This window comes from Myotis nattereri, assembly GCF_964212035.1.
Source record: "Myotis nattereri genome assembly, chromosome: 6".
In the NCBI taxonomy this organism is placed as follows: Eukaryota; Metazoa; Chordata; class Mammalia; order Chiroptera; family Vespertilionidae; genus Myotis; species Myotis nattereri.
In genome coordinates, this window is record NC_138081.1 from 24,585,374 (window position 1) to 24,600,604 (window position 15,231).

The following is a 15,231-nucleotide window of genomic DNA, read 5'->3' on the forward strand; positions in this document are numbered from 1 at the left end:
GTGTCGCTCAGCCTGACCTGCACCCTCTCCAGTCTGGGACCCCTCAGACATCCCTCTCACAATCTGGGACTGCTGGCTCCTAACCACTTGCCTGCAAGCCTGACTGCCTGCCTGATTGCCCCTAACCGTTTCTGCCTGCCACCCTGATTGCCCCCAACTGTCCTCCCCTGCCCACCTGATCGCCCCCAACTTCCCTCCCCTGAAGGTCTGATCACCCACAACTGCCCTCCCCTTCCACGACCCGCCTCCTCTGCCAGGCCCTGCCTCCGCTGTGCACATGGCCATCTTGTGATGGCCATCTTATGACAATATTAGGGCATGATGCGTGGGGGCATGACAACCACCCTAGGCTATTATTAGTATAGACTAGAGGCCCGATGCATGAAATTCATGCAAAAGTAGGCCTTTGCAGCCACAGCGACTGCCTGTATCTATCCCTTGCAGCCGTGGCGGCTGCCTCCATCCTTCTGCTGCAGCCCTGGCTTTGTCCGGAAGGACGTCTGGTCTAATTGTCATATTATGCTTTTATTATTATAGATATGTTCAATTATATTATTATTATGTATTATCTCTATATATAAAAGCCTAAGGTACCAAATGACAGAACAACCGGTCGATCATTCACTATGATGCACACTGACCACAGGGGGCAGATGCTCAATGCAGGAACTGCCCCCTGGTGGTCAGTGTGTTCCCACAGTGGGAGTGCCGCTCAACTGACCATTGGGTGCCAGATGCCAGGCTCACAGCTGGCAAGCGCTGTGGTGGCACAAGCCTCTCCTGCCTCCGCGGCAGTGCTATTGGGCGGCGGTGGCAGGTGCCCAGCCTGGGCTTGGGTTCCTCCCCAGCCGCCTGCTACTTCTGGCACTACTATATACCTAAGGGTCCTGGATTGCAAGAGGGCGCAGGACAGGCTGAGAGACCCCACTGGTGCATGAATCCGTGCACCAGGCCTCTAGTGTATAATATTCTATAACAGTGTATTATATATTATATTATGTTCAACAATGTGTTTTACTTAATTATAAATATCATTTTAACATATAAACAATATAAAATTGAAATGTTTTACATTACCTTTTTGGGACACTGTCTTTGAATCCTGTTGTGCATTTAACGTTTACAGTAAATCTCAATTCAGACTAGTCACATTTCAAGGGTTCAACACAAGGACTAGTGGCTGCTGTGTTGGGGGCACATATTGAGACTCTAGAATCTGTTATTTATAGATAAATATTTGAAACATAAGAGAACTATGTTTTCTTAGTAAGTTGAAACTGAAATAAGTTGACTATTAATAAATATTTTCTTTATAATTTTAGTTGTTTATAACTATAAATTCCTGAACAGTAGGCACCTTCAGGAAGATTAATAAAAATTTCTAGAAAATCAGTTTAAGACATTAAGAAGACAAAATCACTGCTTAATACTGATTTCCCCCCTTTTAAAAAAATTGTTTTAGTGTCCTACATCCATGGCCATCAAGTCATATTCTTATCATGTCACAATGATAACAATATTTTTATTTTGCCTAAAAAAATCATAAAAGGGTATTTTTAACTCTTAAAGTAGCCTATTCAATCAAACTGCTGGCTATGGTAATATATAATATATATATATATATATATATATATATATATATATATCCTATATAATAAAAGCCTAATATGCTAAGTGTCTGGCCGACAGATTGGCCGTTAAACCAATCAAAGCGTAATATGCTAATGATATGCTAAGGCTGCTCAACTGCTCACTATGATGTGCACTGACCACCAGGGGCCAGACAGTCGACTGATCAACCAGCTGCTATGACATGCACTGCCCACCGGGGGTAGACGCTCCGACCACTAAGTTAGCTTGCTAGTGAGGCCCAGCTGATTGGGACTGAGTGAGACAGGCTGGGCATGCCCTGGAGTCCTCCTGTGGTCCCTTCCCGGCTGGCCAACTTCCTGCATCCCTCCCCAGCCGCGATCGTGCACTGGTGGGGTTCCTTGGCCTGGCCTGCGCCCTCTTGCAATCTGGGACCTTTTGGGGGATGTCGAAGAGCTGGTTCAGCCCAATCCCACAGGCCTCCCCCTCGGCCCTGATCAGTCCCAATGCCGACCCCACCTGTGCATAAATTCGTGCACTGGGCCTCTAATATATATATATATATATATATATATATATATATATATATATATATATATATATATATATATATATTAGAGGCCCGTTGCACGAAGATTCGTGCAATAGGCCTTCTTTCCCCTGGCTGCCAGCACCAGTTTTCCTCTGGAATCCAGGACCCAGACCTTCACTCTGGCCACCGCCTTACTTCTTCACTCTGGACACAGTCTTCACTGCAGCTGGAGCCTTCAGTCTTTGCTCCTTGCTTGGGCCAGAGTCTTCAGTCTCCAGCCAGAGCTGCTCCTGTAGCTCCTTCCACCTCCCGCCCTCCCCTTCATAGCTTGATCGCTGCTTCGCCTGCAGACCTCACCGATGGGCTCCTGGGTCCCAGGGGACTGGCTTGCCTGCGGCCCAGCTTTCTGATCACGATCACCGGTGGCAAGCAAGGCGGCTTCTGGGTCCCGGGGGGCCGCCTTGCCTGCAGCCCGGCTTTCTGGCGGTTCCTGGCGTCGCACATGGGGGCCTGTGTCCCGCCTGTGTCCCAGTGTCCCGCCTTGCCTGCAGTATGCAAATTAGCCGCCATCTTTATTGGGGGTTAATTTGCTTATTGAGCTGATCAGCCAATGGCGATGGTAGCAAAGGTACCGTTAATTACAATGTTTGTCTATTATTAGATAGGAGATATCCTATCTAATAAAAGAGAAACATGGTAATTGGCGTACGACTGCTACCCTTCCCATTGGCTAATCAGGGCAATATGCAAATTAACTGCCAGCCAAGATGGCGGCCTGCAGCCAGGCAGCTTGAAACTAACATGAGGCTTGCTTGCTTCAGTGACGGAGGACTCCAGCGTTCCCCGCCTGCCGCTGCAGGCCTCTGAGCTGCAACTCTAAGCAACTATGTAACAAATATAGGAGCTAAACAAAACCCCAGAAACCTGCTTTAGTCCCCCAGGCTTCAGCCAGCAGGATCGCAACGTTGTAAGCAAAGGCCAGCAACCAACTTTCAGCAGCGGAGGCCTAAGAGCTGGAGCCAAGCCTCAAAGCTAAAGCTGGCCCAGAATAAAAAAAGAAAAAAAGGAGCGGTTGGGAGCTTCAGTCATCCCCAGCCTGAAAATAGCCCTCAGCCCCTCACCCAGACTGGCCAGGCACCCCAGTGGGGACTCCCACCCTGAAGAGTGTGTGACCAGCTGCAAACAGCCATCATCCCCTCACCCAGGCTGGCCAGGCACCCCAGTGGGGACCCCCACCCTGATCCAGGACACCCTTTAGGGCAAACCAGCCAGCCCCTTCCCGTGCACCAGGCCTCTACCCTATATAGCAAAAGGGTAATATGCCTCCCAGCACCGGGATCAGCGGAGCCAAGAGACCTCCCGGCACCTGGATCAGCGTGACGGGGCAGCGCCCAAACCCCCTGATCGCCCTGCGGCTCTGTGTGTGACAGGGGGCGGGGCCACAACATCCCTATCCACCCTGCTCTGTTCGTGACAGGGGAAGGCACCCCAACCCCCTGATCGCCCTGCGGCTCTGTGTGTGACAGGGTGTGGCGCCCCAACCCCCTGATCGCCCTGCGGCTCTGTGTGTGACAGGGTGCGGCGCCTGAACCCCCTGATCGGCCCTGCTCTGTGTGTGACAGGGTGCGGCGCCCCAACCCCGTTCCCCCCCGCCCCCCTCCCCGCACGGGCCCTGCTCTGTGTGTGACCGGGTAGAGCCATAACCTCCTCATCGGCCCTGCCCTGAGTGTGAGAGTGGCGGTGCCCCAACCCCCTGATCAGCACTGCTCTGTGGGTGATAGAGGGTGGCGCCCCAACCCCCTGATGAGCCCTGCTCTGTGCGTGACAGGATACAGAGCCCCAACCCCCCTGATGGACCCTGCTCTGTGAGTGACAGGGGACGGTGCCCCAACCCCCCAATCGGCCCTAGCCTGAGCATGACTGAGGGTGACATCACAACCTCCCGATAGCCCTGCTCTGTGCATGACAGGAGGCAGTGCCCCAACTCCCTAATCGGCCATGCTCTGAGCCCAACCAGGGGCTACACCTAGGGATTGGGCCTGCCCTCTGCCACCCGGGAGCAGGCCTAAGCCAGCAGGTCGTTATCTCCTGAGGGGTCCCAGACTGCAAGAGGGCACAGGCCAGGCTGAGGGATCCCCCTCCCCCCCAAGTGCACAAATTTTTGTGCATCAGGCCTCTAGTGTGTGTATATATATATATATATATATATATATATATATATATATATATATACATACACACACACACACACACATACATACACACATACATACACACATACATACACACACACACTAGAGGCCTAGTGCATGAAAATTCATGCATGGGATGGTGTCCCTCAGCCCAGCCTGCACCCTCTGGCAGCCCGGGTCCTCTCAGGGGATGTCCACCTGCCAGCTTAGGCCCACTTCCTGGGGTATCAAGCCTAAGCTGGCAGTCAGACTCCACTTCCTGGGGTATCAAGCCTAAGCTCCAGTCAGATATATATATATATATATATATATATATATATATATATATATATATATATCCATCCTATGTAATAAAAGGGTAATATGCAAATTGACTCTAACATCAGAACAATCAGGAACAACAGGTATCTGGCGGGAGCTTCTCCCGCCTCCTTGGCAGTGCTAAGGATGTCCGACTGCGGCTTAGGCCCCTGCCCTCGGGGAGCGGGCCTGAGCCATCAGTTGGACATCCCCCGAGGGCTCCTGGGCTGCCAGAGGGATGTCTGACTGCCAGCTTAGGCTTGATACCCCAGGAAGTGGGCCTAAGCTGGCAGGTGGACATCCCCTGAGAGGACCCGGGCTGCCAGAGGGTGCAGGCTGGGCTGAGGGACACCATCCCATGCATGAATTTTCATGCACTAGGCCTCTAGTGTGTGTGTGTATGTATGTGTGTATGTATGTGTGTATGTATGTGTGTGTGTGTGTATATATATATATATACATACATACACACACATACATACATATACTAGAGGCCCTGTGCACAAAAATTTGTGCACTCGGGGGTAAGGGGTCCCTTAGCCTGGTCTGTACCCTCTCGCTGTCTGGGACCCCTCGGGGGTGACCACTTGCTGGCTTAGGCCTGCTCCCTGGGGGATTGGGCCTAAGATGGCAACCAGACATCCCTCTGGCAGCCCGGCAGCCCTTGGGGGATGCCCACTTGCCAGCAGGGAGCAGACCTAAGCTGCAGTCGGACATCCTTAGTGCTGCTGAGGAGGCAGGAGAGGCTCCCACCACCACCGCTGTACTGGCAGCCATCAGCCTGGCTTGTGGCTGAGCAGAGCTCCTCCCATGTGAGAGCACCCTGACCACCAGAGGGCAGCTCCTGCATTGAGCATCTGCCCCCTGGTGGTCAGTGTGTGTCATAGTGACCAGTCATTCCCAGTTCTTCTGCTGTTAGGGTCAGTTTGCATATTACCTTTTTACTATATAGGATAGAGGTCTGGTGCATGGGTGGAGGCCGGCTGGTTTGCCCTGAAAGGTGTCCCGGATCAGGATGGGGGTCCTGCTTGGGTGCCTGGCCAGCCTGGATGATGGGCAGATGGCTGTTTGCAGCTGGTCACACCCCCTTCAGGGTGGGGGTCCCCACTGGGTGCCTGGCCAGTCTGGGTGAGGGGCTGAGGGCCGTTTTCAGGCTGGTGGGCGACTGAAGCTCCCAGCCTCTTTTTTTTTTATTCTGGGATTTATTTACCTTCTATAGCTGTCACTGGAGCTGAGAGCCGGCTCCAGCTCTGAGGCCGTGGCTGGCTGAAAGCAGGTATCTGGGTTTGTTTAGATTCTATAATTGAAACTCTGTTGCCATCACTGGTGCTCTAAGCTCTGAGCCTGCTGGTGGCTGAAAGCAGGTTTCTGGGTTTGTTTAGCTTCTATAATTGCAGCATTGTTGCATCTGGAGCTCAGAGCTGGCTGCAGCAGGCGGGGAACCTTGGCTTCCTCCGTCACTGGAGCAAGCAAGCCTCCTGTTCGCTTCAGCTGCCTGGCTGCCGGCCGCCATCTTGGTTGGCAGTTAATTTGCATATCACCCTGATTAGCCAATGGGAAGGGTAGCGAAGTTATGGTTAATTACCATGTTTGTCTATTATTAGATATGATGTGTGTGTATATATATGTGTGTGTGTTTTTATATATACATATATATGTTTATATATACATATATATATATATATATATATATATATATATATATATAATGTGTGTGTGTGTGTGTGTGTGTGTAATTTTAATGTCAATTGGTTTAGAATAGTGGCAGGTAGTATAATATAGTTGAAATAATGCTGGAATGGGGGCCAAAAAACCTACCTTATACTTCCTGCTCTGATACTAACTACTGGACTAACAGTAGATAAGTTATGAATCTGTGAGTCTGTGCCTCAAACTCCTAATTGATTGAGACCATTCTATTACATATTTTCCAAGCCTTTCTAGTGCTGTGAGTCTATCATTACTAACACAGTGAAGTGAAGGAGTTGCCATGGAAACAAGCACTGAAATCATGTAATGAAGATGAACAGTTTCCCACTTTAGATATGGAAATATTACCACAACTATTTTAATATTTCAAATAATAATAAACTTATTTCTTGAGAGTAATGTTGAAAATCAATAATATTTTTAATATCCTCATATATATTTATGCTCAATAGAGTAAGAAATACAGATTTTAGATATTGAATGGTTAAATATACTAGTATATATTTAGTTATATACAAATATTTATTTTGGGGGGTATATATATTATCAGACTGACTTAAATATGAGATAGTTCTTGGCTTAATATTTTAAGAAACTATTTCAAAGAGGCAAATATACATAATAACTTCATAGAATGGTACATAGTAAAAACAACCCATTGTAAACATAATATATAAACATTTTCCTGCATAACAAAATAATTCCATAAATTTTACATTGTTTTCTCTAGGGGAAAAACAAAAGCATTGCTTTGACTGACTGATGATAATTTCTTTGCATTTACTTTAGACTTTTTCTCTAAAGAGTTCACAGAATTTTTCAACCAAGATTTAAATTAAATTTTAATACCCAAATCCCCTAGAGATATAGATAGGGTTATGAAGGGTTTATTATCAAGTAAGCTTATCACATAAAAAAGAACATCTTCTGCATTGATATAATTATTCAGTCCAATCACTTTGAGTTCGTTTAATGACATTAACCCTGTATTTAGATTACCTGAGAATTAAATAGATTAGAAATAATTGCATGCAGCGATGTTATATGACATTTGCTTTAAAAGGATTTATAAAATTTTTACTTTTAAGTAACATAATTTATGAATAAGATTATATTTTTATTCACTTTTGTGAATGAATTTTCAATATTTTACCATTATGAATTCTCTTCAGGATTAATTTCTGAATAAATTAAATAAGAATGCTTTTGAAAAACAAAACAAATACACACACACACACGCACACACACATGCCATATAAGAGGTAGTTCTGATGATGCATATGTTTTTTTGTTTATATATGTATCTATTTGTATGTGTAGCACAGAAAAACAAAATTACTGGGAACTTGTGATAGATTATAATTAAAATTAAGTAAGGTTGTTGTTTTGTATATAATGAGTAGTTAAATTTATTTGACTTCTGTTTTAAATGGGAAATGAGATAAACTGGTAGAAATGAAAATATATGGTAAATTGCTGTGGTAGCAAAAGCTTAATATAGAAGCCATTTTGCTTTTGAGGATTGGCTTTTTAAGGATATATCGCTTTTTCATAAGTTTTTTCTTTTTAACTTGGCTAATGTATTTGCTTCTTTACATTGTCACTGTGCCAATTCAACATTGGAAAGGAAAAAAATGACCTGACCCTTACTCTTAAAATATATTTTCATTCTTTATTCTGGACGTCAAATTATTTAATAGTGAGCTCAGGGAGAACAATTTGGGGGCCCTTATGAAATTAATTCACCAATCTGTGCCTCAGTTTATCTTTTTTTCCATTAAACAATATCACAGTACATCAAAACTGGAAACTCGGAGATGAGGGTTTTGAAAATACCCATCTATAAAATAGAATTTGGTATAATTCCTCTGTCAACTTAAAGGAGTTACTTTAAGACTCACCTATCATAACACATGATGTTGCCAATGTAGCCCTGTACACATGGGAGGAGTTATTATTGTACACAAAATCTCTAAAATATTATCTCTGAGGTGATATGATTGGCCATTTTTACAGATAAATAGATTATTTAAGATCAGAGTGTTGGTGGTCATCCCTGTTCTGTGTGACTTTCAAAAGGAATTGTGGATTTTAGGTGATCGGAGGAGAATAAGCAAAGGTTGAAGAGATTGGGGATCTGGGCTTCTAGGAAAGTGTGACATTCATTGGACATCTGTGTGGAGCTAGCGTTTTAACATTGCCTGCAAAGATGTGAGCACTTACAGAAGGACGAGAAGACTGGGCAGGGTAAATAGTGTTGAGGTTTTGAACCTGTGGATGGTGCTTCCCTGGCATAATAAACAGAGAAAAAGAAAAGAGGACCTAGTTTGAAACTTCACATGCTTTCCTAATTCCTGAGCTGAATCATCACAATATTAACAGGCCGAGAGATCTCTTTTCTCTGGATAAGAAAACAGGTTAGGCCAGTCGTGGGCAAACTACGGCTCGCGGGCCGGATCCGGCCCGTTTGAAATGAATAAAACTAAAAAAAAAAAAGACCGTACCCTTTTATGTAATGATGTTTACTTTGAATTTATATTAGTTCACACAAACACTCCATCCATGCTTTTGTTCCGTCCCTCCGGTCCAGTTTAAGAACCCATTGTAGCCCTCGAGTCAAAAAGTTTGCCCACCCCTGGGTTAGGCTCTACAAGATGGGGAAAGTGCCAGTCTTCCTTGGAGGAAGGTAGGGGAATGTGGTTTAGATGACATTGGGCTTTTGCTTTTGAAATTTCATGCCATTCAAAATGTTCATCGTTACTCATGATGGAATACTGAATCTAGAGAGTAAAAAAAAAAAAAAAATAGATTTAAAAATGAAGTCACATGGCCATATACTGGTAAAAGCAAATGCAGTTTCCTGGAACACCATCGAGAAGAGTGCTTAAAGTTGCAGAAACTTTGTTCCCGGTTCTGAATGCCAGCTGATGTGTCCTGCTTTAGTGGTGCATGACTCATCCTTCTGAGGGCTCTTGAGTCTCTGTTGTTCAGAAAATGTGGCCCTGAAAGCTTTTGTGTAGAACTGATGTCTTCTTTAAGCTTAAAGGCAGTTTGTCCTTGACCAGTTTTTCCTTGACACAACATACTTAACTGCTACAGCATTTATCATACACGCCTCCTCAGATTTGAGTCATGCCATTGTCTTTTCTCTAACCATTGAAATATTTCAATCCAGCCCATCTGTCTTGTGTACATTCTACAAAATGTTTCTTGAGCCATGGGATGTGGCTTATAATTATTGAAATTTCATGTATGTTTATATTTGTACAACTACCATAGTAATTAAAAGTGTTTTTTGAGGAAAAAAACCACACACATCAGGTAGGTACTATTATGGATAGTCTAGATCATTTAGTATTAACACTGTATTATAAATGTGAAAATAGAAAAAAAGGTTTTCTTTCAAATTCCTTTTATGCTGTTTTTTTTTTTGTTTTTCTTTACAAAGTTCTGTCAAATATATTATCTCATTAGATTTTCACATCATTTAGTATGGCAGGAATTGTTATTTTCATTATTATGATGAAAAAAACTGAAATACAGATACCTATAATGCCAGGTCAACAGTCCCATGGCTAATGGGTGGTATAAAATCTGTTTTTGTTGTCCTTCCCCCTCACGCCCAGTCTTAAAATGTAGTGTTTTGAAATTTGAGATATTTCTTTGAGATATTTCTTAACCAAAAAATGGTTAAGAATTTGCTTCAAGCATATAATATTATTTATTTAAAAATAGTTAAAGCTAATAAACATTTATTAATTGAATGAGTAAATCAGCTATATAATTTAGAGAATAATGTTTTTGTCAACAATTTTGACTGGTAGAATGTTTCTTGGTTTCTATGGGCTTGTTGCCACAGTAACTCTTAAAAATATAAATAACACCAGAAAATAAAGACAACACTGAAACAGATGGTAAAAGAAACAATGATGGCACTTTCAAAGACTCTTTGGGTCTATTGAATTGATAGAATTCCTAGCCAGGCTCACAGAATTTTCTATTTTCTGTGTTTTATTACACATCATATTTCATCACAAGGATAAAAATAAGTCCTTAAAAATTGGGACTCTATTTTTAATTCTTTTGTTCCCTCATTACAACCACTTTAGAGTTTACTATAGTCGAAGGCAATTAAAAACTTAGTACTAGTTGAAGTTACTAATTTAAGAAAGATGATGCTCTAAGGAGCCATTATTTTAAAATATTAGTAATGGATGTTCTAGGTCAGTACTGGCAGTTAATTTTCAACTTTGTACTCTAGCCAGAGGCAGTACCAACTTGTTGTCATAGAATTATGAGTACAAGTTCCACAGGGCAGAAACAGTCTCTCTTTTGACAGTGGCCTGAGTAGCAATGTTGAAGTATAAGTGTATACTTGATGAGTTATAAACACAAATGAATAGCAGACTCAAATCAGTGCCTCACAGGCCATTAAAACCTGCCCATAGGCCCTAGAGACTCCACATACTCTATCTCTTGGACTTTTTTTCTCTTCGCCCTCAAGACTTCCAATAGAGTTAGATATGATCTCCTGAGTTCCACTTTACTTCTGAATTCTCAAAAAAAAAAAAAATGACAGTATTGTCTTTTGGTGCCAAGTTTTATTACTTATTACCATAAACAAACAGGGGGCAAAAAAAATTTTTTTTAATGGAGAAGGTTAAATGGAGAGAGTTAAACTCCCTAAAGAAGTGTTCTCTGGCCTTGAGTTCTTTTTTTTTTTTCTTTATTGATTAAGGTATTACATATGTGTCCTTATCCCCACATTACACCCCCCCCATTTGTGCCCTCACCCCCCTGTTGTCTGTGTCCGTTGGTTAGACCTATATGCTTGCATATAAGTCCTTTGGTTGATCTCTCTCCCTTACCCCCACCCTCCCCTATCTTCCCTCTGAGATTTGACGGTCTGATCGATGCTTCTCTGTCTCTGGATCTGTTTTTGTTCATTAGTTTGTTGTTCATTATATTCCATAAATGAGTGAGACCATGTGATATTTATCTTTCTCTGACTGGATTATTTCACTTAGCATAATGCTTTCCAGTTCCATCCATGCTGTTGCAAATGGTAATAACTCCTTCTTTTTTACCGCAGTGTAGTATTCCATTGTATAGATGTACCACAGTTTTTTAATCCAGTCATCTACTGATGGGTACTTAGGCTGTTTCCAAATCTTAGCTATGGTAAATTGTGCTGCTATGAACATAGGGGTGCATATATCCTTTCTGATTGGTGTTTCTGGTTTCTTGGGATATATTCCTAGAAGTGGGATCACTGGGTCAAATGGGAGTTCCATTTTTAGTTTTTTGAGGAAACTCTATACTGTTCTCCACAGTGCCTGCACCAGTCTGCATTCCCACCAGCAGTACAGAAGGGTTCCTTTTTCTCCGCATCCTCACCAGCACTTGTCATTTGTTGATTTGTTGATGGTAGCCATTCTGACAGGTGTGAGATGGTACCTCATTGTTGTTTGACTTTTTTATCCATCAGAGTTGATAATTTCTGTCTTTTATCTTTGAGGGTGGAGACCACTTTCCTTCTTCTGGTCTTCTATTTGTGAAAGGCAGTGTGGATCTTCTATCTTGCAAAGTTTCCTCTTCCTGGGTTATACTGTAATCAAAAATTAAATTCAGGAAAAATAATGGGAGACCCCAGGCTGGCACCAACACTCCTTAAGGCCTCCATATTGGGTTATAGCCAATATGCAGCCAGCTTCTACCTGCCAATTAATTTATCCATTCTTCCAGTATTTATTTAGTATCGCCTAAGTTTCAGACATGATTCTAGGTGTTGGAGATACAAAAGTGAACAAACCAATTATCTCTAGCCTCACAGAGCTTACATTCTAGTGGAGAAAGCAATACAATAAACATGAACTGATGTTAGATTGTGATAAGTAATACTGAAAAAATAATAAGGCAGATAAGAGGAACAGGTGGGGATTGCGATCCTGAAAAGGGAGAAAAGAGTTCCGGACAAAGCAAAGAGCAAATGCAAACTCCCAAAGGAGGGACTGTCATAGTGTGTGCTCAAGTGGAGAGTGAAGGAGTGAGAGGGAAGTGGGAACAATGTCAAAGGCAAACTATGTCTAGTCTTCTTTTCCCGAGAGTTAACCTCCATGACGATGAAATACTGACTACTGAGTGGCAACAAGTTATAGTGCAGGAGAAAATTAAGACTAAAAAAAAAGAGGTGATAAGTGTAATCTAAGATTCAGGGCAACCATATCAAAACCAAGTAAGCCAAGTAGAATGAGTAAAACTGAGACTTCAGGCAAACCATGTTTCTGGACAGAGTTCAAGAGGAGAGCATGTGGTAAATCTGGTAAAGTAGAAGAAATCGGAATAGAATCATTATCAAGTTGTCAGACAACCATGATATCCAGGAAATTTATAGGAACTAAGGAGCCTGAAGGCTGGTATAGAAACAAGATGACGCATCAGTAACTGAGTCTGAAACCGAGGTACTAAATATCCAACCAACCAGAAGAGTCCTTCTCTGCTGTCACCCTGGAGGATGATGATCCAAGAGAGATGATGTGAGTGAAAGGTTCCAGGCCAGGATCACCCAAAATACCTGCCTGCTAGTGATACAGGGACCAGCGGTCATGTTTTCTGGCGGAGACATTCTTTTAGCATATCAAGTGCTCCTTGTCAGATTTCTTCTCTTTGCTCTCATCTTTCTACATACTGCCATCAAGTTTAGCTCTTACTAGTAAAACTCCTTGTTGGTTTTAGTAGACCCTGAAGTATGGATGTTGTATTGATTTCCTGCTTCATGAAAGAGCAGGAGAGAAGGAAAAGGCATAGGAGTAGAAATAGAAGGAAAGAGAAATGAAATAGGAAGACAAGTGGAAAAGAGAGAAAGGAAGTCTGGACAATTTAGGGTCATGACGCAGACATTGGGCATCTCCCTTATGACAGGTGGTTATAGAAATCAGAAACTGCCTGGGCTGTGTTCTTGTGTTGAGTTTACTGGAGGGATATTCTTCTCATATCACACTCAACTGTGTGACTTCATGCATAATTGGATGTTACTTGCTCACTTTCCCCCCTTAAGAGAAATTAGTTTCTTAAGTGGGAGATATTTCTCAGCCTGGGGAAAAAAAAAAAGAGAGACTTTTCTCAATTTGTATTTCACAAGTTGGCATCTATATAAAAGACAACTGGGAAAATATCGATTAAAAAAGGTATTGCAGAGTGACATTTATTCAAGACTCAAAATATTTCAGGCACTTTATAGAGCAGAGAGATAGATGTAGTCCCTGAAGGCTTAACTTGTGAGCATCAGCATTGACTGAGGAGAGCTAATTTACTGTTTTCCGAAAGGAAATGGGGTGGAGAAGAAGAATTACAGCAAAATGCTTAAACAGAAAGAGAGTCACAACTTTTTATTGAATCATTGTTTGGGATGGTTTTGCAAACTTATCAATCATTTTGTGACATTTTACAGTGTAACAAGATTTTGGTGTTGGGGAAACATCATTTTGAAATTGCCCCAAACTAGATTTCTCTCTCTCCCTCTTCCATCAAACTGACATTGGGTACAAGTTTATGAATCTTGAATGATTGGTCTATCAGCTAAAACTTTTTAATGGCAAATTACAGAAGTAAACTTGACTTTGAAAAAAAGGGGGGAATCTAGTGTAAAAGAAAGAGAAAGTCTTCGGGAACCTCAGGACAAGAAATGCAGCTGGGCCCTAGGAATATTTCGGAATTTATTCTGGAAGGCCCTCAAATGTCTCTGCTCTCTGGGCCCCCTGTTTATGCACTTTGCTTTATCTTTCTTGATCTAAATTATATCTGTTTTAATACAGATTAGGGCTTTCCCATGGCTTCCAAATTGACATATTATAATTTCAACCTCCCAAAGTGACCACAGAGCTGTTTAAATGCCTATTTCATATTCTTGGGAGAGAATATCTGTTTGCTACCCACTGTCCACTGACTTAGGTCAGAAGGCCACCCCTGGTTTCATCATACATAATAGAAACATGGTTTCTAGAGATCGAGCTCTGTGGATTTGGGGACATGAAGGGAGTGTAGTTTCCAGAAATGAAAAGTTGTTATGGGCTTGGTGAATGTGCCTAATTCGTCTTTCCTACTATGCCCAGAATGAGAATGCTGCCTAGCACCAAGGATGCTCTCAATAATTATTTGTCATGTGAATGCACTAGCGAGGAAATAAAGAACATGTTTGGTTAGATAAATGAAGATTTTGCATTTTGAATATCATGACAGTAAATCTTTGAGTTGATTGCTCTAACAGTTAACTAAAAACTAAAGTTACATTAGTTAAAATCATTTGATTTCTAGCTGTTTTTCTGTATTTTAAAATTTTTAAAAATCATAAATGTTGTGAAGACATTTGAATGACCTAATAATACACATATTTATTTTAATGGTGTTTATTTCTCTATTTTAAAAATTATTTGATGCTCATGAAGACTAAACCTGGAGTAATTCGCCCGGTACCCGTAAAATCCAAAATATTATTGAAAAAAGAGGAGGAAGCCTATGAACCCAACCCTTTCAGTAAATATCTGGAAGATAACAGTGACCTCTTTTCTGAGCAGGTGAGTAAATGTATAAGAAGTTCTTTTATATTTTGATAAATGGCTGTATATCATATATAGTTCTATGAATATAGAATGTGCAAGAAAATGTCCATTTAATGGAGTATCTTTAGTAGTAAAATAGGTCATTTTTTTGCATGATAAAATAAATTCTTATATATTTTCAATTTCCAGAATGATATTTTGAAGTATTTCAATGTTGTGCTTTTAAAATTTTTTTTCTAATACTGATGATATTATTCTGGGGAACAAGACAGTACTCTCTATAAGGACATCACAAAGTCACTGGTTGGATATATCAGATAGGTGTTATATTCTTATTTCTAAAATACTG

At 41.9% G+C, this 15,231-nt stretch overlaps 1 protein-coding gene across 4 annotated transcripts in view; it reads left to right on the plus strand.

Annotated features, from left to right (window-relative positions):
- MLIP (muscular LMNA interacting protein) overlaps positions 1-15,231 on the plus strand; it is a 252,035-nt gene that overhangs the window by 182,280 nt on the left and 54,524 nt on the right. For all 4 annotated transcript variants that reach the window (XM_081095070.1, XM_081095069.1, XM_081095072.1 and 1 more), the window contains one exon: positions 14,769-14,897. In XM_081095070.1, the coding sequence (XP_080951196.1) occupies positions 14,769-14,897 (129 nt within the window). The remainder of the gene's footprint in view (positions 1-14,768; positions 14,898-15,231) is intronic.